This window comes from Dioszegia hungarica (genome assembly GCF_025882075.1).
Source record: "Dioszegia hungarica strain PDD-24b-2 chromosome Unknown MKK02contig_15, whole genome shotgun sequence".
NCBI classification, from domain to species: Eukaryota; Fungi; Basidiomycota; class Tremellomycetes; order Tremellales; family Bulleribasidiaceae; genus Dioszegia; species Dioszegia hungarica.
This window is the reverse complement of record NW_026515772.1, coordinates 367,679-392,391: the sequence shown is the minus strand read 5'-3', so window position 1 is coordinate 392,391 and position 24,713 is coordinate 367,679. Positions and strand designations below refer to the sequence as shown.

The following is a 24,713-nucleotide window of genomic DNA, read 5'->3' as shown; positions in this document are numbered from 1 at the left end:
CTGCAAGATACATCTATCACCTCTGCTCAACGTACTATACACCTTCGCCTCGCGCTCATTTCTGCCTATACTCCGCCTTGAATTGCAACGTCTTCGCCTCCACCTTGACAGTCACCAGCGCAATCAAAGACATGAAGACCTTCTGATTCCGCTCCTTCAGCTCCGGCGTCGGTGGGCTCATGATCTTCGGCTTGAATGCCAGGATGACCTCGTTCATGAGCACACGGTCCGACGGGCGACTGCGGAACCAGTCGATGATCTCGTCCTTGGTGATCATGCCCTGGAATGGCTCCATGTCCTCTGGCGCTGGCGTGGGGGTATTGCTGCCCTTCTTCTTCTTGCGAGGAGGATCGCCAGCGCCGGGTGCGGGAGAGGGTTTGCGCTTGGAATTACCGGCATTGGGGGAGGGAACAGGGGAGGCGGTACCGCTAGGGGCGACGGAGGGGTTTTTGATCTTGATTCTGGGTACAGCAGTCGCGCTGGGAGACCCCTCGCGCGAGGCGACGGCCGGGGACGGCGCACGACCGGGAGCAGACATGGCGGGAGAGCCGGCCCGACTCCTTGACGCGCCAGTAGCATCCGGGCTGCCGGCACGGGGACTGGTATGCCGGCTCCGACTGGCAGGGGAGACGCCTCGACCCGTTGCACGCTGAGCAATGAAGGATGCGCCGGATACGGGAGGGGCGGTAGAGGACTTGCCCTTTGTAGGAGTGGGCGATAGGTGTCGGTTGGCATTGCCGGGGGAAGTGACTCCGCGCTCGGATCGATTGGGGCCGGGGCCAGCGCGAGACGGCGGACGAGATGGGCGGTCCGCCGATCCTGGCGGTTGCACCTCCTTGCTCTTCCCCTTATCCGCCTCCTTCTCCTTCTCCTTCTTCTTGTCAGGGGTTTCTCCGTCCGACTCGTCAGAATCCTGCTGATAAGCTGAGTCCTATCGGTATTGATTGCCTACTCACATCATCAGACATGTCAAACAGGTCCTCGCTTCCCCGCCGCTTCCGCATCATCTTCCGCAGCTTGCGCCCATCCCTCGTCAACTCCTTGTCACCAAACAGGTCCAGCTCATCTTCCAGCTCGTCCTCAATCTGCGGCCGATCTCCGACGGTAGCATTGGCGATACGATACTCCTTCTTGAGTCGGTCCTGCCTATCAGCCTTGTCCTAGCCAAAACTGAAGACTCACCTCGGTAGCCTTAGCTTCCTCCTCTTCATCCTGATCCCGGTAGAAGGTATTGACATCGTCGTCGTCCTGGAAGTCGTCCTTCTCATCATAATCTAGCTCCTCGCCAGCACCACCTTCGAGCCCCTGGGTCTTAGCTCGCATCCCTGGAGCAAGCAGACTCCACTCACAACGTTCAAACCCCGTCCCTCCCTCTTCAGGTCATCATCGAACCGCTCCACCTTGGCCTTCCTCTGTCCTTGCCCACTCTGCAGCTTGATGCGCTGCTCCATCGCCCTCGCCCTAGCTTCTCCGCGTAGATCGTGCCCCACCTCCCGCTTGACTTGCTGTGCTGCCCCTCCACTTGATTGCCCTGCGATCGGGACATGCGCGCTCGCCCGTCCGCCTTCTCGCTGAGCCCACCGGTCATGAACCTTGAACTTGGTCTGATGCTCATACTACCGGTCAGCTAGTATGCACCGCCTCACTGCGTGACCTACCAGCTTGTGAGACGCATCCGGGTCCAACACCTTGAATGGCCGTTCCGGCTCGAACTTGTATGTCCGCCCCAAGGGTATTACCTGGAACCCCTCGCTCTGTCCATCGTTGACAAACAGCACCGTCGGGAGCGAGTGTGGGTCGACGTATCTCCCCACCCAATGCTCTGGCAGCTTTCCCCCTGCCGGCTCTTGCGCCTCATCCCTCGGATTCCCCGTTTCCAATATCCACGGCGTAGCCTCCTCCCTCCTGAGCCGCATCACCTCCTTCTCCTGATGATACACCTCCTTGATCGCCTTCTTCCGCACCTTCTTCTGCTCCGATCCCCCTATAAGTGACAAATCCGCCTTCTCCTTGATATCAATCACCTGCAGCCCATTCTCCCCCATAACAGGCTTCCCTTCTTCATCGTATTTGTACTTTCCGATGATTCCGCCGTCTTCGTCAAAAGCAAAGGTGGGTGGTGCGCGCGGACCGGGTTGTTTGCGATTGAGAAGGATGGGACGGGGAATATTGGTCGGGTCATAGTCGCGTGCGTAGTTGAGCTTCATGAGATTGTACCGGGTGTCACGCAGGGCGGAGGGGGGCGCCGAGAACAGCTTGATTTCCACGAGGCTGGAAGTATCGGTAGGGGCAGCATTGTGCTCGGCCTTGGGCGCAGTCGCAGGTGGGAGGTGCTGAGACGGACCCGGATTCGAAGGACCTGCGACACCTGCAGCTGCTGATCCGCCGTTCGCCGGAAAGCGCGAGATGACCGGGCGCTTATCCTTGCGCTTTCGCAGGAAGGCAGATGCGGATGCTGCAGACATCCCCGGAAGATGATGTGCAGGTACAACGCCTTAAGAAGCAGAGGCTGGGAACCTAGAGAACACAGCACCAGCGGTGAGCGCACGGAGGTAGCTTACCGGCAACGTAAGGCAGGCACGAGAGTGGCGGTTTTGCCACCGGCCAGCTTGCGGCCCTCAAGGCCTCTAGCTTCAAGGCCTCAGCTTGCAAGAAAGCTTGTGCATGACGTTCACCGCCACCTATCGGCAAGCTCGTGTGTTATATTCGCAATCGCGTTCCTACACCACCTCAGATCTCCTGATCCCGTTTCCAAGGTCTGACCATTATCTGGTCAATTCTATTTCTCGTGTGACACCTGGTGGACGTAGATAGCGATTATCGCTCCCCTGTGGTCAGCCCCTGTCTTCAGGCAGATCTTCGCTCTCTTCTCGCCAGCAGACCTCTGCGCACGCCTTCAGTGGCGCAATTGATGGGTAACATACGCACATATATTCACATTGACCGAGCGCTAGCGGAGTGTACAATATGCACAGGTGTTGTGTTCATGATCGCGCGCCATGATATGTACACATATAGCCTGTATCCTCGCATCCCTTGTCCAAATTGCGGCGCGCCACTCACAGGTCACAGTTTGACCCCGCCGAAGAAGGCGGTGTCTTTAATGCCGAAAGAGATGCGACGCGTTGACGATCTCGTACAGAAGTTGGTCAGCGGCAACCGCAGCTTCCTGCTCCTTGATCCCGACCCGAGTTGCAGGATTCTGAGCCCTGCTGAAGCGCAATCCACCGGTGGGAGTTCGCAGTTGAGTGATCGCAGCCTCGGTGATACCTGACTCCCTCGCCATCGCAAGGGTATCAATGAGGGCCTTCCAAGACTCGATGCAGACCGTATGTTTCGTTTGGATTCTGGTCGCGAGCGCTCGGAAGCCCGGCTCCCACTGCTCGGGCACATCCTTCGGGATAGTAGCAACCGCTCCCATCATCAGGCCCAAGGCGTACGTGGCTCTCCAGTAGATCTCGTCCGAGCGCGCCGACCCCCCGTGCAGCTCCTCCCGACCGAGGTACACATCGATCAGACTTTGAGTCTGAGGCGATCAGCCCGAAGGCATTTCATCGAAGCCTGCGGAGAGCGCATCAACGAGAAAAACGATGACTCACCAGCTTGCCAAAGGAGGACGACTGAATGTGTTCCAGCTCCTTCCAGGCGCCATCACCGATCGTTGGCAAGTACCCCTCAGAGCCCTTGATGAATTGGCGAATGGGGTATTGAAGCTGGGATTGACCAATGCTCACCAGCTCCTCCAAGTCCGGTACACCGTAAGCGACTGGAGCCATCATGGTCTGTTCGTCAACTGTCGATCCAGCGGTACCGCGCTCAGCCAGCAACGCCTCGGCACTTTGGATCCGGTAAAGAGCCAGTCGGATTGTCTCCAAACACTTCTGCAGCTCTCTGCGGGTACCCGCCAACGCGGCCACGACCGAGACATCCTGGTCAGTATCTTTCGAATCGCCCATCTCTGTTGCTGGCGGCGTGGGCGATCCCCCGCGAGAGGTACCAGCAGTGGTTGTAGCAATCTCCACGCGCGACTGGGTCGGGGCATGCTGCCCCTTCTGAGCCGGTGTGAGAGGTGGATCGTAGGCGCCCGTGGGGTCGCCTTGAACGCTTGTACGAGCACTGGTCGCGTACGGCTGTAGGTCCTGGCCTCCTCTGGGGAAGAGCTCAGAAACACCGATCGTGGAAGGGGAGTCCATGATGGGTGGTCTGCGGAAGTGTACGACCGGTCTTGGGTAATAGCGGGACGGTGCTTGTGGGGAGGCTGAGTTGCCACCGGGAGGGGAGTGAGGGAGTGGAGATATGAGGCTGTGATTTGAGCAGTGGTATCCAAGTCAAGTACGGTGGATGGGAGGGTAGCCGTAGAATAGGAGATATATGTGCAACTGGAGCTGAATCAGGGGCAGGATGGCATGCCTTTATACCCCCAAATGGGTTCGAAGGTTGGCACACGATCGAGTAGGAGAGCCCACCTAAAGGATCGCATGAGGACTCTGTCGTGATAGCACGAAATACGTTGACGATCTCAAGGGGAAGATATGACAAAGGGTGTGCACAATTTAGAAACGGCGTCCAGCGGTGGGTCATACGCGTTTGACTACGCAAGTGCCGGAGCTGATGTAGAAAGGGTCATAGCTCGCAATGAGCAAGAAGCGAGCAGCACTACGGGCAATAAGATCTCCTCAGAGACTACAGGCAGTAGGGAGGTTCTCAGCAGGCGAGAATTCGAATATGTCCAGTGATGGCAAATACCCAGTATCTGCCACACGCAAGAACTGCCCACTCAAGATAAGCTGGATCGCCTCGGCGACTGTGCTTGGCCTGCCTAGACTGGCAGTGAAATGTCATCATCCTCCCTCTGGCCCCCATGTCTATCTTCCCATAGAGCCCACATCGCAGATCAAGGGCTTTGTAATGCTGCACCACGGAGTCTTTTGCCATCCTCAGACCACCTACCGCCACTGACACGGCCTGCGGCGACCGCCGCCATTCTTGCCCCCTTTCTCATCAACGGTTAGTACAGTCCTCGCCTACCTCCATCATCCGTACTTTGTCTCTACCCATCCAGTGGTCTTCATCATGTCCACTCTCGACGCAGTACTCAACAAGAATGCCGCAGATCTCAACAAAGAGCTCGAGGTGAGTCCCTTTCTTCAAGGAGTGGCGAGCCATGATCCGGTATTGACACCTCCAGGTTCAGCGTGTGATGCGAGCGTTCAAGCTAAAGTAAGTCTCTCCTCTTCTCACTCCACCCCCGAACTAGCTGACATCTAGCCCATATGATGTCCTGGATGTACCATTCGGAGCGACCGAGACGGAAGTGAAGCGGAAATTCCGAAAGACATCACTAATGATTCATCCCGACAAGTTCAAGCATGAGAATGGACCTGAGGTGAGCTCTTCCCATATACCGTGTAAGGTCATATGCTGATCAGCCCTCCTCGGAGGGTTATAGGCTTTTGATTTACTTAAAAAGGTTAGCCATCCTGAACCTTGAACCAACCCATATTGCTGAACTGACGTTAACCTACAGGCTGAGAGTCAACTTTCCGATGCTGCTGCGAGACGAGAAATTGACGCCATCATGACTCACGCACGTACTTTGGTACTGAAAAAGTGAGTCCTCCTTCTGGGTCGACACGACCGTCCAGCTCTTGCGGTCACGACATTCGTCAATCGCGGATACACTAGCTGACCCTGCAGTCTTATTCCAGTTGGGTACGCAACTGTCACAGATACCGATCCGAGATTAGCAAATCTGAAGCCTTCGTACGATGTACAGATCAGGACTAAGGCAAAGCAGATCTTGCTGGAAGATGCGATGGCTCGGGAAAGGTGAGCTATCTCCCTCCCGCCACTGATGCGAGAGCAGAGCTGACATGCTAGGAAGACAAAAATTGCATTCGCGAATGAAGGAGCAGAGAAGGCCAAGCTTGACGAGGCGGTCGCTAAGCGGAAGAGGGAGGCGGAAGATAAAGTCAAATGGGAGGGTGAGTCTTGCTCTGCTTAATACCCCTTTCGTCCAGATTCGGCCAGATAGGCGTTTCTTACGGTCTTTACAGGCTTCTCGAACTACCACATCCAATTCCGGGCATCTGTCGACGTCTTCTTCCTCACCCGCCCCCTTCAACCAATTGGAGTGAATAAGCGCTGACACTAGATTTCCCCTCGACTCCTATCGACTTTCATTCTGCCATTCACCCTCCTCCATTTGCGTATTCTGATATGCAGAGCACCGAGAACAACGGGTCAACAATTGGCGAGAGTACGCCAGCACTGGCGGCAAACCGAAAAAGGCGAAGAAGAACAGTCATGTTCTCGGATGACGCTCGGTCGCCTGACAGACTCCGCACGAACACCTGGTTCCGAAGTCGACGGTATGGACGAGCTGGCATGAGAGAGTGGGCGGGGATGTTTCTTGTACGATTACTAAAAGATCTCTAGCTGTTCATTTTTTCGCTACATTTCACTTCCTCATAGTGTTGTAATAGTATGAAACCCAGTTCATGATGATTACACTCGCGGCCGAGGAGAGCTCTACATGAACTATTACTAAGCTTATCGCTTGATGCTGTCGTACAGGTCACATCCCCTCTGTCCTCGCTCTTGGCCCTTTCCCCAGACCTGGCCTAGTCTGCCCCTTCGTTTGCGCTTGCCCCTGCGCCGGCAGTCCAGTCCCTTTGGCGAGCCCGGACGTGGGCATCGGGCTCGCACTCCTCGTCCCAGCAACTTTAGCCTTCTTGCTCATGCCGGCCCCCTGACCCTCATACACCCGCTTCACACCTCCAGGCTGGGCCGATCCCGGTGTCTTCTGTCCCGCTGTACCAGCCCAAGAAGGCGTACCGGGCCGACTAGCAGCACCGGCAGGCCTGAACCCCGCAGAGCCTGATCCTTGAGCAGAGGACGGACCGCCTGGCCCATAGCTGGCTCGCGCAGGATTCAATGGAGGAGGTCGGGACGTCCCAATTCCCGATGTGCTATCTTGGCGGCGATGAGCAAAGCCGTTCATCCCGGCTCGGGATGGAGGGGCGACAGGCAGAAGAGGTGTACCGGGCGCAGACATCGGATTGGGGGTGAGCGGGTTGGACGTATCGCTTGGCAGGACGAGTGGGGTGGGAAGAAGAGCTTTGGCTTTGGCTTCTCGTTTACGCTAGACGATCAGCTACTGCTACGCAGGACGACACCTCGTACCACGCAGCTGGAATAGACGCTCACCCGGCGTTTCTCCTCTGCCTTTCGGACACCCTCCTTCTCACCACCTTTGTACTGTCTCATCAGCTCACTGTCTCCAATCCTGGGAAAGTATGGCGGAACTTACACCAGACTGACTTCCCACCTCTAAGCGGGCGACGCTCCACTTATCCACCGGCCAGACCTCTATCGGTCCATCCCAGAGCTCCGGAGGTGGACCTGACGGCTGATATGTGAGATCCTGGATCAGAGGGACGAGACTCGGTGCTGCTTTATTGCCATTTGGGACCGGATCTGCCTGTCAGCTTGTACTTCCACATCGAGGAGGCTCTACGTACCGATACAGTCATCCAACAGACCCATATACCCCCTCTCTAGCTTCCTCACTGCTCCACCTCCAGCGCCCCGTTTCTTGCCTTGTCCGCCGAGCCCAGCAGACATCGGTACATCCCCATCCTCATCCACATCTCCAGCTCCGCCGGGGTTCGGTTCTTCGTCAATGCCTGATGCGTATGGGCGGACGTAGGTATTATACAGGGAGGCGAGGGAGAGGAGGGATATGAGATCATGTGAAGGATGGAGGGGTTTGGGCGGTGGGACTGGCTTGTCAGCTCAAGCTTTGGCTATGATCTGGGTGGGGTAGACTTACTGTCCCACTCGGGTAGTATCAAGCGACTCTTAGCTATGCCATCCGCGCCGAGCTGCGTCTCGGACCGGTCTGCTTCTTGCCCTTGTCCCTGTCCATCTCCGCCTCCGGTTGAGCCGGCAGCTCCGTGACTATGCTCTGCTTGAAGAAGCCTTCGAGGAGACGTCGACCTCCGCGCAGGCGACCGGCTAGACTCGCCATTCTGCACTGGCTCCATAGCGTTGATAGTGAGCCCGACAGGGCAAACAATATGAACAAAGGCAAACGAGACGCATCTGTTCCAGGCAAAGTAGCCCCGGTGGATTGCCCCCGGAACCTTCAGATCCCGCAACGGCTTTCTTGCCTGCATTCTCTTGCGCAACTGTCGTCCAGCTCAAACAGCATCAACCGCTGGGCCGAGAGCCTTGCTAGGTGTCATGAGCGCCCCGCCAGTAGGTCTAGAAGCATACTGTTCTATTTATATACATCAAAATGGCTCAACAGCTGACGATGTTCCTACAGATCCTGATCTATGTAACCTAATCAGAGGAGCCTGGACGGGCAAGGGATTTTCTTCGACATCAACATGGTTCTCTATGACTTGACTTGACATGGCTGTACTCACAGTTCAGTCATCAAGCGAACAGCGGCGGGGGCGCCTCGTAGCAAAACTCATTGTCCAGCTGACTTTCCGAGTACCTCTTGAAGAATTTCTGAAAGTCCGCCTTTGTCATCATCCCCTGCGCCCTGAGACTGTCCATGCTCCCCACATCCCCCATATAGTCCAGAATTCGATCATTGTACATCCACACCACCTCAAATTGCTTCACATCGAGCGGCTTCTTGTCTTTGCGCGCGACGATGCAGCTCCCGACGCGGGACTGCCACGGGGCAGGAGCGAACCCGTCGTGCAGCGCGATCATGACGAAGGTGGCGATCTGGTTGTCGAGGTAGTGGTTGGGAGTGGAGGCGGGGTGCTTTTGGGTGCGGTAGACGACGACGGGGAAGCCGACAAGTGCAGAGATGGGCGCAGGGGGGAGGTCGAAGCAGGGGTGGTCGAGGGGGATGGTGGTTTGATGGAAGGACCGTCCACCTTCGCCCACGCAAGGGAGGTCTACAGCATAGACGTGGCCTTCAGGAAGGGGGATTGATGCTTTGGCCATGATGGACGTCAGGTGATGGTTGACTGAGAAACGTGCGGGAATCCCAGCTGATATGCTGAGTAAAGTTGAGTGATGAGGAATGTGTTGCGCGGGAGCAGATCTATGCCGGCACGGTCTCGGACCTCCTCCTTGATCTTTGCTTCTCACACCTTACCTGCAGTCGCGAGGAAGAACAGCTACGCCGACCCTTTCACAGTATACTCATCTATAGTTCTCTCTACCATGTCCAGTGAGCTGGGTGATTCGTTGCCGTTGAGCGGAGTCTTCAGCTCATCCCACAAGACTTCGCCACTTATCTTCCCCCCTCCGCGGGTCTCCTGCCCTACTGGTACCTCTTCACCGCAGCCGCCGGAATATACAACTCTGCCCAGAATATGGCAGTCACCTGGCAGACCAAAGAGATCTACTCGAAGCGCGCAGATGAAGGTATGTCCAGCTCCCGAGATCTTGCCTGTGTTCCCAAGCGGACCAGAATCAGCTAGAGCTGATCATGCAGTGACACCGCTGGCTTGTAGATTGGCCGCTACGTGGACGGGCCTTACTGGGATCGTCAGATTACTGGCAGCTTACAATCTGAACGACCCGACGTAAGTGCAGCAATCGTGGTCGAAATAGGATCAACTATCAGCCTGTATCTGCTCGCTAACATACGCAGCGTGTACAAGATGGGACAATCCACCTTCCTGATCGCCCTCATCCACTTCGCCTCCGAGCTCTTCATCTTTCAATCGATCAAGCTGAACCGAGCGAGCATCTCACCGCTCATCATTGCTCGTGAGTCCCGCATAGCGTTTTCCCTCATGACTACGGCGACCTTGCGCTGACTTCATCAGCCATGAGTCTGCTCTGGACCATACTGCAGCGAGACTTCTACAGCAAGTCATGAGATCGATCGACAGCCAGAGGAAACTAGGGCAAGGCAATCGCATGTATTCATTCACTTCGCACAACTATTTCCGACGAGACAAAAAAAAGCAGTATCAAACACCTGCCCAGACCTACAGTCTTTCCGAAAGGTAAAAGAACCCTACAAAGGACTGGGGTCCAATAAATTAAATGGTTTGGTATATATTAGAAGGGGGAAGGGGGAGTGTGCAAACAAACAAGGGGGCTAGCGAAGAACTAGTCATCGGCTAAAAGGTCAGTCAGCTACAGAGATTAATGATGATTTGGGGGATGGGGATGGGGGTGTTGGCTCTCGATCGCCCGCCTTGGTCGACATGCCGCACGCCGGTCGCCTACTTCTTCAAGCTCTCGGTGAACTTGGAGATGAAGCCGCCCTTCTTCTCGTCGGGGGTTTCAGGCATGGCGTCGGGTCCGGCAGAGTCGGTTCCCGGAGCGTGGGGGACTTCGCCGAGCATGGCATCCGCCTCCTCCTTGCTGCCGAGGTCCTTGCCGTGGTGGCTGGACGCCTTGGTGTGGGTGCTTTGGGCCTTGCCACCGTGGGTGCTGGGAGCCTTGACGCTGGCATTGTCACCGACGGTGTGGGTCGTGTCGGTCGAGTGGGGCGTGCCGGAGGCGGGGATCGAGGCGCCGAGAGCGGGGGCGGAGCGGGAGGAAAGTTCCTCACCGGTTGTTGGCTCCTCCTTTGCGGGAGCCTTCTCCTCGCGACGGGTCAGGGGCTTGTCTGCGCCTTCGGGCTTCTCCTTCTTTTCGAGCTGAACGTCAGCAAAGTCTAGACAGCAACGGAAAACACTCACAGCATAGCCGTTGGGGCCGACCTCGACACCGGAAGACTCGGCATTGTCGTGCGAGTAGGCGGGGACGTCCTCGTGCTCCTGGTCGGCGTGGTCGTCACCGGCAACGAGGTGGCTGGCGTCATGCTCGACGTGCTCGTCGTCCTCAGCCTCGACGGAGGAACCCTCCTCGTCGTCCTCCTCCTCCTCGTCTTCCTCTTCCTCCTCGTCGGAGCGGTATCTGTCTATCAGCGAAATCCTGATACCAGCTTGAATAGACTTACCCAACGGAGCGGACGGCCTGGGCAACGGGACCCTCCCTCTCCATCTGCTCGCTAGCAACGAGGTACCTGGCGACGAGCATCCTCAAGTCGTTCCAGACCTCCATCATCTCCTCGTGGCTCCTTGCGCGGAAGGTGAAAGCAGTCTCGCTTGCACCGCCAAACAGCTTGCCGCTGGGGGTCTTGCCGATGGACGAGGTTCCGTCCTTGCGGCCCTCGATGTGGAACTTGTGGCTCTTGGCGGTCGACGCGCTGGACGGGGGGCCGAGAGTGCACGCGGGCAGGAAGAGGGACCAGACCGGGTGGGTAGCGGTCGACGGGTCCGAGCTGGCGTACTCGTGGAGGTAGCCGGCGGGGGTAAGGACATAGAATCCCTCCTTGTACGACTTGGTGAAGCGCTTCTTGCGCTCGAGCAGACCGGTGTGGACGGGAAGGACCGACGGGTCGTTCTTGCCCGGGTAGTCGATGTTGTCCGGGTTGCGGAGGGGGGTCTCGGGGTCGAGAAGGTGGTCCGAGCGAGCGGCGAACGAGATCCACTCGCGGTCGGGCATGAGCTGAGCCATGTTGACGCCGAGGTGGCGCCAAGTCTCCTGGACCGAGGTGGACATGCGCGACTGCCACTCGTCAAAGGTCTGCCAAGCAGACTGGATGGAGCGGACAATGCCCTCCTCAAAGTGGGCAGAGTTCTGCTGCATGATGACGATCGACTTTTGGAGGGCGTTCTCCTCGGCAACCTGAACGTCAGCTAGGTCTGGGCTACCTTCGTAAACTGCTCACCTGCTTCTGGAGCTGCTTCATGACGGCCATGTTGACCGCGAAGGGGTCCTCCTTGGCACCGACCTGCATGGGGGTGTGGTTGACCGAGCTGATCGCGCGGGCGAGGTCAGCGATGGACTTGGTGGACATCTCGCGCTCCCGGGCGACCGAGGCGGCGAGCTTGCCAGTGTCGTTCTGGACGTTCTTGATGTGGGCCTTGATCTCGGTGCGGAGCTTCTGGAGGTGCTGGACGATGGACGACTCGATGGTCCGGGCGAGGGACGAGTGCGAGTCGGCAATGAGCCTGGTCTTGTCGCGGATGGTGTAGAAGACATCCTGAAAGATAAGCTCGGTCCGGCCCGGAAAAGCCGGAAAACTCACCTGCATACCGCCCTCGCCGAGGAACTGGTTTCCGGGCCTGAAGGGGACCTGGATGACCGCGCCGAGCTTGGTGAGCTCCTTGGAGGTGTTGGCCTCGATGTCGGCGACGCCCTCAAAGTAGGCTGCGGGTCAGCGGGCATCTCAACTGATAAGTGATTAACGTACAGATGAGCATCTTGACAATCTGCTTCCAGGCGGTGAACCGCTCGATGAGAATGTCGGAGGGCTTGAGCTCATGAGGAGCAGTGTTCTTCTTGATCTGAAGGGTTAGTGCTGACACGATGGGAACCTCAGTATTGTCCCTGCCAGCCTCTCCGCCGAGATATCATCCACCTTCCCTTATTGTCCAGCTCCATCTTTACGAGCAGCACTGCCTCTGCGCCTAGCATGCCCCTTACTCGCTCTTTAGGTCTCGCCCGCAGCCAGACCCCAGACGCCAAAGAAAGCAACTCACCAAGCTCTGGTTCCTCGACAGGGTCGAGCCAGCCTTGCTGTCCGTCCTCGAGACGGTATCGAAGCGGGACATCTTGATTGGATGTCTTGGTGATAGTTGGGTGGGTAAGGGTAGACGTGGATGTCTGAGATGGGGAAGAGATACCAGCTGTGTCAGAAGGTATGTATATAGGCAGAAGAGAGAGAGAGAGAGAGAGAGAGAAAGCGGACGAATGTGGGTGGATCTGCGCTGCTCGCTGTAACGGGTGGACGGTTCAGGGAAGTCTACCTGATCCGGGCGGGGGCTGTGGCTGTGAGAGGCAAGGGAAGACGTACTGATGCTGTCAGACTTGCTCTTCTCGGACCAACAAGGAAGGGATAACAGGAGCCGTAGCTTACCCGAATCAGGTTATCCATCGCTCAAAGTGGCAGTTCGCGGGACCGGAATGACGTCAGTGACGATACCGATCACCGGATTTACGGCGAGTGTGGCACTTCTGCGACGCCGCATTCAGTTCATAGTCGACGCCGCTTCAGCTCATGTCAGTCCTGCATTGAGCAGTCCGGAGGGTAGTGGTACCACAGAAGGCGTGAGCATAGCGTGCATGACAACAGCGGAACAAAGCATAGTACACATTGAGGTATGAAAGGATGGAACAAATGATACAGCGCGAATCCGGATCCACTGCCACCTCCCTTCCGCACTCCATTCCCCATGACGTCGACCTGGCCCCGCCCTGGAGACCCCAGGTGACTACCACCGACCATCTAGGCATCAAGCCCACAGCTTAGTGATTCCCCCAGCCCACTGGCCTCCCCCTGCTACTAATCCCGCCAGCAGCTCCTTGTGCGGCACAATCACGTCACCCGCGTCGTCTTCTGGCCCAGTCCGCATGGGGGCAAAGTAGAAGCCCATCACTAGCACAATGTATCTGATTGATCAGCTTTATCGTGGTGCATGCGAAGCGAGCGAGCGAGCAAGCTCACGCTAGTACGAGGATACTCCCTCGGTGGTAGTTGCTCCGAGCTTCGATGTACGTGTACGTCAAGAGGAAGATACTGAGGATAATGGCGATCACGTCCCACCTTGGGAAGATCAGGCTGCGGAGTCAGCTTCTCACTCGTGTCGGTGGACAAGATGACGCTCACGTGAAGGTGTCGACCACCTGACCCATCTTGCCCGGATCATAGAATGCCGAAAAGGCTACCATAGCCGGGATCTGGAGCAGGCACACCTGCAAAGCGTACGCCGAGCCAATCTCCATACTGCATCATCAGCTGTGCTCCGCATATGCACCAGACCAACTAGCTCACCTGAGCGCAATATTCCCATTCAGCGCAAACGACATGGCGTTCATAAACTCCGTCGTATTGGGCACGAGCGCAAACAGCGTGAGACCGAGGAACTTCTCGTCAATCTTGATACCGTGCAGAACGACATCCACCACGTCGACCAAGATTTCTGCTATTTCAGCATCTGTCTCTCCTGAACGAAGACCAGCCGACTCACCCGCAATGATAGCATAGAGCAGCGTGCAGGAGAGCAACACCCCCGCACTGACCCCTCTTGTCCACTCCGGCGCCTCGTGTCCGCCTCCCTCGCCCTCTCCATCCCCATGCGCACCTTCCTGCTCCTCCCCGCCCGTCTTCTTCGGGTGTGGCATCATCAAGCTCGCCGGGCGATCTTTCCTCCCGGATCCGTGTACACCGCCAATGACGCTCCCTTGGTGCCGCAGCGCAGAGACCGTCGCGACCGCAACGGCCCGCGTAAAGTCTTCGGTCGTAAGCGAGCTCGGAAGGCGGATAGGCGTGAGGCGTTCATGGTTAGGGTTGAGAGCGGATCCGGACCCGGATGTCGAAGCCCGGACGTGCGACAGCCCATCGAGGAGAGGAGTGTACCCCGATCCCGAGGGGATATTGTACGTCGCCGAGGACGCCCTTTTCCCTTCCGCCTGTTCTCCATCCTTCGCTCCGTCACCCGCTAGCTCTGCTACCTTTGGCAGCTTGAGCGTAGCGTGCAGTCCTGACCCCCGCGGCCCTTCGCCGATGTGCGGGAACGCCGCCTGACTAGCCTGCGTCGGCGTATTGGGGGCAGTATCGTACCCCAGTCCCCGGGCGAGCTGGGCCGACGCCGAAGCAGCGAGCTTGTTGTCCTTGTGTAGGGGTAGGATATGCTGCATGACCGCCTGGGGCGTCATGCGCTGGCTGAGGCTCGCCTTCATTGCGGGGTGGAGGGAGCTGAGGACGTCGTCGGGCTTGAGCAGCTGTTGCGGGTTTTGCCAGATCTGAGACGCGTGCGTCCGGAGCGAGAACCACAGGCCGATAAGGTAGGACTAACGTCAGCTCCACTTTTAAAAGAGACTTACGAAAAGCAGGATGCCCGCACAGCAGTACATCAACGTCTTGACCTGATCCTGGTAGAACGGATCGTCGACCGGGTCGGGATGCTCATAGTAGCACTGGGAGCACTTCCAGCTATCCAGCGTCGTCATTTCGCCCTTGATCGGTGGACACCCATCGCAATGGAGTTCAAACTGAGATCAGCCCCACTCCAAACGAAACACTCACAGTCCCATAAGTCTGATAAAACATGGTCGGCGTCAACGTCCCAATAATCGCCATGATCAACATCGTACTCGTCACCCCCGCCGATTTCGCATTAAACTTCTGCTCCTTCCGCTTGAAGGCGCCACTGCACATCGACGCGCCAGGCATAAGCAGCACGCCGGCGAGGATACTGCCGACAATACTGCCCTCGACGAGGCGGCCCTTGCCTTGCGTGAGCGCGACGCTGTAGAGGATGATCTCGATGATGGAGCCGAAAGTTGCGTTGATAACGGCGCCCATGCCGATGGACGATTGGGCCGAGATGGACGCGACGGCCATGCCGATAAAGTACGACAATGGGATGACGGACGCGAGCGAGAGGACAAAGATAAGCGCCTGCGAAGCGACGACAGCCAGGAAGGGCGAGACGTGCCGTCCGGCGTGTTCGTCCCGCTCCACCGCGGGGAGGAGGACGAATGCGTCAAAGATCGTAAAGAAGACGAGGGGGAGGAGGTTGATGAACATGATATTCACCCCGCCGACCGTGTACTTGTAGTACTGCATCCCGAAGGCGCGGTATGTGCAGAGCAGAACGGTCGACGTGGGGCCGGATGTAGGGGCGACTTGCCCCGCTTTGAGTTGGGCGGTCCGGTACCGGAATCCGCCGGACGGGGACGTCTCATTCAACGTAGTTGAGCCCGATTCCGCTCCATCCTCCTCGCCGTCCGCACCGAGTGAAGGCGATGGGACCGCCGGGACAGGGACGAGCGTCTTGGGCGCGGACCGGAAGTTGATCTCGAGCGGGCGGGACCAGAGCAAGTGGAGCAAAGCCCAGTTGAGCTTGGCCATCGGGATGGTAAAGACGCAGAACCAGCAGATGGTACAGATGCAGAGCATGATCGGGGCGAGGATGAGGAGGAAGAGCGGCCAGTAGACGATCCGACCGAGCATCTTGGCCTTCTTGTTCCGGGGACGGCGGAATCCCTTTTTGGTACCGGTGAGAAGAGGGGCGCGCTCGTCCTCGTCGTACGAGCTCCGCTTGATGTGTGACTGCGAAGGGAGGTCCGCAGTAGCGGCGAACGAGACGGTAGCCTCACGCCTACCAGCTCTGGGCTCATCCGGTAGCCCATCGTCGAGGTTGTGCGCTGGCGCCCGGGTTTGGGTCTGCCGAATCGTAAGGTTACTAGCTGCGCCGTCACTGGCTTCACGGCGCCGGTGCCGGGTAGGCGTATCATCCATGCCCCCATACCCACTCTCCGCATCCTCCACGCCAGGCGTATCATCCCCATCCGCGTCGCCCTCCTCGGGCGCTCCTTCCCCTTCGACGTACTTGCCAAAAGGCCAGCCAATGTACCAGGCCAGACCGCGCAGGGTCTTGCCGTATCCGCCTCGGCCGCCCCCGCAGACCTCTGCGCCAGAGACGAGCATCGCGACGATGAAGCAGGTGATGGCGAGCCACCAGCCGAATAGCAGCACCCAGGCTAGGTTGCCGGGCAGGAGGTGTCGCTCGGCCGCTGCGGATGGGATAGAGTGGAGAGCGGACTCGGCGTTCCGAGTGACGGACCGGGACTTGCGGTAGAGAGCAGGTTTCCAAATGGGCAGACCGAATGGGTGCTCAATGTTGATAGCCTGAAGTCAGCTCAGCCCTTCGGTGCGACTCACATCCTGCCTGTCCCGCAAGGTCACACCCTCCTCACTCGACCCCTCATCTCCGTCTTCCCCTTCCTCCTCTTCAGACTCGTTATCGCTGTTGCCCCCATCGACCGTCGCCTCCTCCACCACATCCGCTACGACATCCTCAATCTCGCGCTCCATATCCCTCTCTTCCTCCTCATCCTCGTCCGCCGCGCTCGAATAGATGCTCGCTGGCCGGAGCGCCGCACGCGGACTAAGCAGGTCCCCGCCCTGTTGCATGGGCGTCTCAGAGCCTGCCACACTACCGGCATACGACGCAAAGTACCCTTCGCTTGCCTCCCTCCTTCCGCCCCGAGTGGCGCTTGGTGCTCTGTTTCTGGATACCGAGCGGCCCGCCGCTGGACCGAGGGATCGCTGTTGCTGCTGCTGGAAGCTGTCTTCTTGATTTCCGCTCATCGGTCCGCCTAGACCAGCCGAGTCGAGCGGCTCGCCAGCGACGAAGCGCCTCTCCCGCTCCTTCTTTCTCCGAGCCTGCTTCCGCTCCGCCTGACGACGGCGGATCAGGTCCTCTCCGCGATCCACGATCGGCTCGTCCTCCTCGTCGAGCCCCCCTTTGGCCTGACGTGAAAGCGTAGCCACTTGAAAGGCGGTGTTTTGGGTCGATAACGCCGGACGGGCGCGTGAGGTAGACCGAGAGGTTGATCCATAGCCATGCGTCGAAGCATTTGGGTTGACGGGGTAGGAAAGGGGATGACCCGAGGTAGAGTGGTTTCTCGGCAGCCTGGACGGCCGGGGTGCGGATCCGCCGACAGATTGCTGCGTCTGCGGCGAGCCGAAGGAGGAGCCCATAGATGTCGCAGGGGGAAGACCGCGCTGACTTCCCGCACCGACCCGAGGGGTTTGGTCGCCCATGGACGACATGCCGTATCGCGGTGCAGCGGTCTTTGGGCGAAGGTCAGGCGAGTAGAGGTCGTCGTCTGTAGAGTACTCTGAGAAGCGACTTGGCGAGATACCGCGATGTACAGATGGTGAAAGGGGTGCTGGGTATAGACGCTACTCTGTCAGTATATGTTACAAACCCCCGAAATGAATGAAGCAAGGGCCGTGCCCCTAAAATGAAACAATCAACACACCTCTTCTCTCCCCGGCCGACCTTTTCCTAATTCCTCTTGACTAGCGCGCGTGTCTGACTTTCGCCGCGCTTCTGCAATAGCAGCAATGGTGCTTGGTCCGCCTTCGCCCGGATTTGAATCGCTCGAACCCGAAGTGAGGGATCGATTGAATGGCGGAATAGTAGATGTCGATACGTTGCGGACCGTGGGTGTGGGTGATGAGGCCAGGTCAGACAGCTGCGGCGAGCCAGAGGGGCGAGGGGAAGGGGACATGGTGGGTAGGACGCGTATCGCGTATGCCTCGATCGGAATGGCAGGCAGGGTGTCTCGGAAGGGGGTTGTTTCACCTTGCGAGGTGGAAGGAGAGGGAAGGTTGAGGGTTGGGGAGTTCGGGTTTCAACCTGTGTCAGGACTCAGGACATGGAGATGGTCGGGTGCTGTAGGATATGGCGATAGAGGATGTATATAGCTAGATAGACAAAGCAAAGGTAGCCGCTAGCTATTGACTGTGCAGTGTGTGCAAGGTTCGTTGCGCGTCCGGGGCCGAGCTTAAATTCCGGTCATTTACGTAAATGGCTGTCAGGCACGGACCCAATCCGGAAATCCGGATCATCCAATGTCGTCACAGCTCACAGCTTGACCATCATCAACAAATCCATCTCACCTTCACCTCATTTCACTTGCTTACACACCTGAAAGCTCACACTCACTCACCATGGTCACAGGCTACAGAATCGAGGTCGCACCAACAGCTAGAGCGGGCTGTAATGGTGAGTAAAGCTTGTCATCACCAACCTTCGGAGTCAAGCTGATGAGTGTGAAGGGCCCAAGCCGTGCAAAACTACCAAGATCCAGAAGGGGGAACTGAGACTTGGGACGTGGGTCGAGATCCAGGGCCATGGAACTTTTAAGTGGAGACACTGGGGCTGTAGGTCAAGTCGTTGCCGAGAGGACAGGGGCCCGGCGCTGATAGCGGTCAGGCGCGACAGACAAGGTGATAAGCAATCTGAAAGGGTTGTTTGAAAAGACGGATGAGATAGATGGGTATGACGAGCTGCCGTATGTCCAATCCAGTAGCGTCTGGGATAGGCTCTCATATACTGACTGTCTAGGGAATCGTACAAGGAGAAACTGGACACCGCCTGGGAAGTCGGACATGGTACGTCCTCCCTCACCTCCGTTGGAGTCATAGCTGATCATGTAGTTGCCGATGAAGATATCCCAGAGTCAGCTCGTCTTCCGACGCCTCCGCCAAAAGGATCAGACGAGGAGTCCGCAGAGCCGACCCCAAAGAAGAAGAAGCCGGCTGCGAAGCGGAAGCCCAAGGTCAAGAAGGAGGAGGATGGTGAGGGAGAAGACGGAGAAGAGGGAGCCAAGGATGAAGAGGAGGAGGATGTGAAGCCAAAGCCAAAGGTGCGCTGGAATAAGCACACATGTCTGGGAAGGGCTGACTCCCAGGCCAAGGGAGCAAAGAAGGTGAAGGAAGAGGAAGGAGACGAGGAAGAAGGGGACGGCGAGAAGGTCGAAGAGGAAGAGGAAGAGGAGGAGAAGCCAAAGCCAAAGGTGAGCTCTAGAGTTCTTACAGGTGGTATATGGAGCTGATGTTAGGCAAAGCGAGCGAAGAAGGTCAAGAAGGAGGAAGCCGACGATGTAGCAAACGAGGAGGACTCGCCTGAGCCAAAGGCAAAGAGAGCCCGGAAGGTGAGCTTGCTGATGTTTGTCTTTGCGCAAACCAAAAGCTGATCGATCAGACACCAGTCAAGAAGGAGCCGTCAGCGAGTGAGGAGGATGAAAAGCCAGTGAAGCCGAAAGCCAAGGCTGCGAAGAGGAAGGTATGCCCTCTCTCCGTCCCCGCCAGGAGCTGCGACTGACCAGCTAGTCTGCGGTCAAGAAGGAGGCGTCGGGAAGTGAATCGGACGAGAAACCAGATGTCGCAGCCAAGGCACCAGCTAGACCAGTACGTCATTGATCGTCAAGTTACCGTGAGGCCGCGCAAGCTGACCCCATCAGAAGCGTGCTTCAGCTGCCAAGCGGAAGACTGTCGAGCCAGACTCTGCGTCCTCAGAGCTGTCAGAGGAGGACATCAAGCCGGAGCAGGAAGACGAGGAGGAAATGGAGGACGTGAAGGTGAGCTGCAAGTGCCCTTGCAAGGGCAGCCGAGGAGGAGCTGACCATTCAGCCCGCTAAGAAGAAGCCCGCCCCGAAAGCCAAGCGCGCGGCCAAGGCGAAGAAGGAGTAGCCACGAGACCTACATACATGACGACATACAACACGACGAAGAGAGTCCGGGCGGTCGCAGTCGACCGAGTGGAGGCACAAAAGTATATTATCGGACGGGAATCATGCGGAAGTTGGGATTGGACCAGCTATTGGACCTCCATTTGATCTGGGAGACAGTCAGAGGAGGCGGATCAGTGCTTACCACCACTGCGGAGATCGGGGCGGAAGACATGTCTATAATGCCCTCTTATGCAAATCATCATGCCACTTTGCTTTCCCCGCCCTTGCGCTCGCCACCACCTTGATCGCTCAGCGCATAGCCAAGGCGGCCGTACCGGGTATATCCGCCCATTAGCCGACAATCCTCGGTCTTGTCAAGCCAAGCATTTCGCTCCGCATTCCTCAGCGCTCAGCACCTCATCGTCATCCTTGTCTCTCACTCATTGCATCTTGTAGCGTATCACCTATACTAGAGTCTCTGCACTGACACCGTGAGCAGAGGCAGAGAGTACAAAGATCCGACCCACCTCAAGTGGCTCCTGTCAGCTCGTCATGTCGTCCGCCACCGCACCACCTCTTGACCGTCGCCTCCGCCTCCCTTCTCTCCCGCCCGTGACGCAAGCCCGGGCGCGGGAGCAGCTCCAGAGCTTGCTTGCTGCGTATCTCCGATATCGGCCTCTGGTCCAGCGAGGCCTGACGGGCGGCTTTGTGCTGTACTGCATCGGGACGACATATCTCAGTATGACGGGGAGGGGGGTGAAGGCGGGCAGGGAGAGTAGCGCTTCGACGAAGAAGAGGGGAAAGGGTAAGTGTTCCTCTTCAGCTTTCTCACGCTCAATACCGATATTGCCTCCTCTGAAACGCTATACATAGCGAATGAGCAAAGGTAACTCTGTAGAAGCCAAGAAGTATCGCGGAAGCGTCAACGACCCGCTCTTCTTCGCTCGACTGAAGAAGCTCATCCGGATCGTCATCCCCAGTTTGCGAAGTCGAGAAGCGTCTATGCTCGCTTTACACTCGGCGTTTCTGCTCGCTCGGACAGCATTGAGTCTTTATGTGGCAGATCTAGACGGGAGGTGCGTCTTTCCTGTAGGACCCCGGGCATCCGCTGATCTCTCAGAATCGTATCATCACTCGTCACAGCCCAGCCCGCTCTCTTCCTCTCCAACCTCTCACGCTGGCTCGCCATCGCCATTCCCGCAACCTACACCAACTCCATGCTAGAGTACCTCCAATCCGAGCTGGGTCTGGCTTATCGGACGCGCCTCACCCGGCACGCGTTGGGGACGTACCTTGATCCGCCTGCTCATGGAACAGGCGGCCGGCTCAGCGAGAAGGATCTTGGAGGGACGGGGGACGATGGGAAGGGCGAGCAATTGTTCTACAAGCTGGCTAATCTGGATGATCGGATCAAGAATGCGGATCAGGTGAGCTCTGTGCTGAGGGTCGACAGTGAAGCGCTATTGCGATGATGGTGAGCTGAGCAGGACAGTACCTCACTGTCGACATACAACAGTTCAGCAATAAGCTCGCTGAGATCTACTCAAACATCGCCAAGCCGGTCTTGGACGTCATGTGAGCTAGTCGTCGTGGTGAAGAGAATGTGCGAAAGCGCCCTCAGCTAATCCTGCTAGCTTGTACAACTATCAGCTGTCTCGGAACGTCGGTGCAGAGGGTCTCGTCATCCTGACAATTCTTGTCCAGGCGAGCGCGGGACTATGTGAGCTAGCCATTTGGAAGACCAGCCTGTAGCTGACTCCCCAGTGAAAGCAGTCACTCCCCCATTCGGCGCTTACGCAGCACACGAAGGTAAGCGCGTCTCTCTTGTCTCTCACCGCGTATGCTGACGATCAGCAACACTAGAGGGCGAGCTCCGCTTCACGCACTCTCGACTCCTCGAGTCCGGCGAAGAAGTGGCGCTATACCATGGCGAAGAGTTCGAAAAGAATGTCATTGAACGCGGATACTTTGCGCTCGTCAAGCATGTGAACCGGGTGCTGCGGATAAGGGTCTGGCATGGGATGGCAGAGGAGGGGATTATAAAGTGGTTATGGGGCGCCTTGGGGCTGGGGATCTGCGCGATACCTGTGTTCGGCGGGGAGGTTTTGGGTTTGGCAGGGGGTGCGGGGACCTTAGGGACGAGGACGGAGGGTGAGTCTGCCTGGAAACGTGGACGGAACGAAGCTGACTGAAAAGGTTTCGTCACCAACCGACGGCTGCTGCTTTCTGCAAGCGACGCGTTCGGGCGGGTCATGTACTCGTACAAGGAGTTGGCGGAGCTCGCTGGTTACACGTCCCGGGTGGCCGATCTGCTGGATACGATGGATGATGTCAAGGCGGGGAGGTATCAGAAGAAGCTGGTCAGCAGCTCCAGTGTGGAGGGGAATGCCAAGAGTGAGTTCGGACTTGCGACCGGGAAGACAAGAGTGCTGTGCTGAGTGGCAGTGTTGGAAGGCAGAGGGCAGATCATCGAGTCTGATGAGATCCGGTTCGATAATGTCCCGCTCATCAGCCCGAACGGAGATGTCCTAGTCAAGTCCATGAGCTTCAATGTCCAGCCAGGAGTAAGCTAGCCGTACTGATGAGACGTCATATCACGCGCACAGCTGATTCCGCAGAAACACCTCCTCGTAGTCGGTCCCAATGGATGCGGTAAATCCTCCCTCTTCCGGATCCTAGGCGGTCTTTGGCCAGTGTACGGCGGAACCGTGTACAAACCCCCCGCGCGTGAATTCACCTATATCCCACAACGCCCATACCTCTGTACCGGCACCCTCCGGGATCAGCTCATCTATCCGCATGATGCGGCCATGATGCGCGTGCGGGGCGTGAGCGATGATGATCTGATGCGGATCCTGGATGTGCTGGAGATGGGTCATATGGTGGAGAGGGAGGGAGGGTGGGATGCCGTGCGGGAGTGGAGAGATGCGTTGAGTGGCGGGGACAAGCAGAGGATTGCGATGGCAAGGTTGTTCTATCATCGGCCAAAAGTGAGTATACATACCCAGAATCTCGCGCAGAACCAGCTGAGACGTGCGCGCGTGCCCGGTATCGTGGGAGGCACATGAGCTGATACTGCAGTATGCGATCCTGGACGAATGCACCAGCGCTGTGACGCTCGAGATCGAGAAGGTCATGTACGACCACGCGACTTGTGAGTATCACCAGCTTACACGGCCCCAGGCTGGACGCTTAGCTGATCATCAGCCCTTGGCATCACACTCATGACTGTCTCCCATCGGCCTTCTTTATGGAAATACCACTCCATGGTGCTCCAGTACGATGGTCAGGGCGGCTATGTATTGTAAGGATTTCCCTTACTTTCGATGTACCAAGCTGATAGACATCAGTACTGAGCTTGATGCGGAGAAGCGGCTGGCATTGCAAGAGGAGAAGCAGGATTTGGAGCACCGGTTGTTGGAGGTGCCGAAGATGCGGGCGAGGCTGGAGGAGCTTCGTGCTGTAAAGGCGGAAAGGGAGCGGCAGCGCAGTGCGTAAAGCGAGTCACCGGCGAGGCTGTCTTGTGTGTACTATATGCACCTAGTTGTAAGGGCTTTCCATGGTCAGCGGCAGTCAGCATCGTTACGTGTTATTTTCGGCTTGGTCCCGTCGTTTGACCGAACCCCGCTCATCTCAGATCCTTCAATTCATAGCAGCAAAACAGAAGAATGGGTGTAGTGGTGTATGTCGATCTAGGTGTGTATGCCTACAAAGAGTATTATCGAAGCAAGGGGGATATGCGGGCGTCGTTCATCCTGTCCAGTCAGCTCTGTACCCTTTGTCTGCGGAAGACAGCTTACAATCATCGCCTCATGGCCTTCTCCATGATGGCGTCCTTGGTGACCTCGCTAAAGTCGGTAGCCTGGAGCTCGATGTGGATACCGTCGAATCGGCGGCGGAGGGCGTCTTTGGAGGAGGCGAAGATCATCTTTGACTTGACGCTGGCATCATCGGGCGACCTAGGGGTTCAGCTTTTGTCTTCCTAGCGTCTACGCAACACATCGATCCATTGACCTCCTGGCCCATGCCCAGCCCAGTATCAATCCCGGCTATACCGCTCGCCCATTCTCTTCAGTCGCCATATGTTTCCCCTCGAGCCAGACACGCAACTCACCACATGATAAAGGCCAGCTTATTCCTAATCCCCTCTCCGCCCGGCAGAGTGTACTCAAAGTCATACACCGCCCACCTGCAGTCCTTCTCCGGGAGCTCGCCCACAAACTTGTCATAGTCCTTCTCCTCGGACGTCTTGAGGACGACAATCGACTTCTTGTCGTCCGACAGGCCGTAGATGACGTAGGTGAGCTTCTTGCCCGTCTTCAGTTCCTGGAACTTTTCGAGGCACTCGGAGGTCTGTTGGGTGACGCCAGGGAGAGTATGGGAGGGGCGATATGAGATAGAGGGTGTGGGCGAGATATAGGAAGGAGGGGCAGAGTCCGGACGGGAGGTTGTGAGGCACGGTCGAGGAGGAAGCACGGCGTCGTGATGATGAGAAGGCAGGAGATTAGGCATAGGTCAGAGCGGGAGGATGGAGAAGAGCCTAGATCAGCTGTGACTCGTGGACATCAATAGGAAGCTGCGATTACGCACAGGTTGGACACCGGACGCGGACTACGCTGTCAGCTCTTGCCTCCATCGCGCATCAATCGCGTTGGGCAGACAGCTCACCATGATGACACAGATGCTATGTGTGAGGTATG

The 24,713-nt window shown here is 57.4% G+C and overlaps 10 protein-coding genes across 10 annotated transcripts; 4 read left to right on the top strand and 6 right to left on the bottom strand.

The window, feature by feature from the left end:
- Positions 1–55: 55 nt before the first annotated feature.
- Positions 56–2,465, bottom strand: MKK02DRAFT_17011 (uncharacterized protein; the record flags this gene model as incomplete). The annotated part of the gene is made up of 5 exons (XM_053085719.1): positions 56–916; positions 957–1,142; positions 1,183–1,316; positions 1,361–1,616; positions 1,659–2,465. 5 exons carry the CDS (start codon positions 2,463–2,465, stop codon positions 56–58), a joined length of 2,244 nt encoding a protein of 747 aa, XP_052944282.1.
- A 635-nt stretch (positions 2,466–3,100) lies between these two features.
- On the bottom strand, positions 3,101–4,193 carry MKK02DRAFT_38035 (uncharacterized protein; the record flags this gene model as incomplete). Its single annotated transcript, XM_053089894.1, has 2 exons — positions 3,101–3,526; positions 3,600–4,193. The coding sequence occupies 2 exons, from the start codon at positions 4,191–4,193 to the stop codon at positions 3,101–3,103; spliced, it is 1,020 nt and encodes a 339-aa protein (XP_052944281.1).
- An 880-nt stretch (positions 4,194–5,073) lies between these two features.
- MKK02DRAFT_38034 (uncharacterized protein) lies at positions 5,074–6,320 on the top strand (the record flags this gene model as incomplete). Its single annotated transcript, XM_053089893.1, has 7 exons — positions 5,074–5,133; positions 5,189–5,220; positions 5,269–5,386; positions 5,528–5,610; positions 5,698–5,829; positions 5,881–5,984; positions 6,226–6,320. 7 exons carry the CDS (start codon positions 5,074–5,076, stop codon positions 6,318–6,320), a joined length of 624 nt encoding a protein of 207 aa, XP_052944280.1.
- A 257-nt stretch (positions 6,321–6,577) lies between these two features.
- Positions 6,578–8,048, bottom strand: MKK02DRAFT_38033 (uncharacterized protein; the record flags this gene model as incomplete). Its single annotated transcript, XM_053089892.1, has 5 exons — positions 6,578–7,144; positions 7,210–7,260; positions 7,313–7,479; positions 7,524–7,784; positions 7,835–8,048. The coding sequence occupies 5 exons, from the start codon at positions 8,046–8,048 to the stop codon at positions 6,578–6,580; spliced, it is 1,260 nt and encodes a 419-aa protein (XP_052944279.1).
- A 1,236-nt stretch (positions 8,049–9,284) lies between these two features.
- MKK02DRAFT_16723 (uncharacterized protein) lies at positions 9,285–9,797 on the top strand (the record flags this gene model as incomplete). Its single annotated transcript, XM_053085675.1, has 3 exons — positions 9,285–9,399; positions 9,470–9,560; positions 9,629–9,797. Coding segments are annotated over 3 exons (375 nt in total), but the record flags the coding sequence as incomplete, so codon positions are not given.
- Positions 9,798–10,211: 414 nt separating this feature from the next.
- Positions 10,212–12,593, bottom strand: MKK02DRAFT_38030 (putative cytoplasm protein; the record flags this gene model as incomplete). Its single annotated transcript, XM_053089891.1, has 7 exons — positions 10,212–10,631; positions 10,674–10,890; positions 10,934–11,664; positions 11,708–12,022; positions 12,068–12,189; positions 12,233–12,326; positions 12,522–12,593. 7 exons carry the CDS (start codon positions 12,591–12,593, stop codon positions 10,212–10,214), a joined length of 1,971 nt encoding a protein of 656 aa, XP_052944277.1.
- Positions 12,594–13,274: 681 nt separating this feature from the next.
- MKK02DRAFT_17031 (uncharacterized protein) lies at positions 13,275–18,066 on the bottom strand (the record flags this gene model as incomplete). Its single annotated transcript, XM_053085724.1, has 11 exons — positions 13,275–13,431; positions 13,487–13,600; positions 13,649–13,765; positions 13,814–13,964; positions 14,010–14,145; positions 14,206–14,468; positions 14,568–14,832; positions 14,866–15,033; positions 15,068–16,675; positions 16,709–17,721; positions 17,811–18,066. The coding sequence occupies 11 exons, from the start codon at positions 18,064–18,066 to the stop codon at positions 13,275–13,277; spliced, it is 4,248 nt and encodes a 1,415-aa protein (XP_052944276.1).
- A 442-nt stretch (positions 18,067–18,508) lies between these two features.
- On the top strand, positions 18,509–20,032 carry MKK02DRAFT_38028 (uncharacterized protein; the record flags this gene model as incomplete). The annotated part of the gene is made up of 11 exons (XM_053089890.1): positions 18,509–18,563; positions 18,617–18,721; positions 18,774–18,852; positions 18,906–18,952; positions 18,998–19,206; positions 19,252–19,356; positions 19,402–19,494; positions 19,545–19,625; positions 19,673–19,750; positions 19,804–19,920; positions 19,973–20,032. 11 exons carry the CDS (start codon positions 18,509–18,511, stop codon positions 20,030–20,032), a joined length of 1,029 nt encoding a protein of 342 aa, XP_052944275.1.
- A 533-nt stretch (positions 20,033–20,565) lies between these two features.
- MKK02DRAFT_16980 (ABC transporter transmembrane region 2-domain-containing protein) lies at positions 20,566–23,511 on the top strand (the record flags this gene model as incomplete). The annotated part of the gene is made up of 13 exons (XM_053085716.1): positions 20,566–20,824; positions 20,915–21,089; positions 21,134–21,440; positions 21,506–21,588; positions 21,648–21,733; positions 21,778–21,822; positions 21,868–22,164; positions 22,210–22,407; positions 22,459–22,577; positions 22,632–23,003; positions 23,095–23,167; positions 23,221–23,317; positions 23,364–23,511. 13 exons carry the CDS (start codon positions 20,566–20,568, stop codon positions 23,509–23,511), a joined length of 2,259 nt encoding a protein of 752 aa, XP_052944274.1.
- A 304-nt stretch (positions 23,512–23,815) lies between these two features.
- On the bottom strand, positions 23,816–24,525 carry MKK02DRAFT_16851 (uncharacterized protein; the record flags this gene model as incomplete). Its single annotated transcript, XM_053085697.1, has 2 exons — positions 23,816–23,972; positions 24,128–24,525. The coding sequence occupies 2 exons, from the start codon at positions 24,523–24,525 to the stop codon at positions 23,816–23,818; spliced, it is 555 nt and encodes a 184-aa protein (XP_052944273.1).
- Positions 24,526–24,713: the final 188 nt, after the last annotated feature.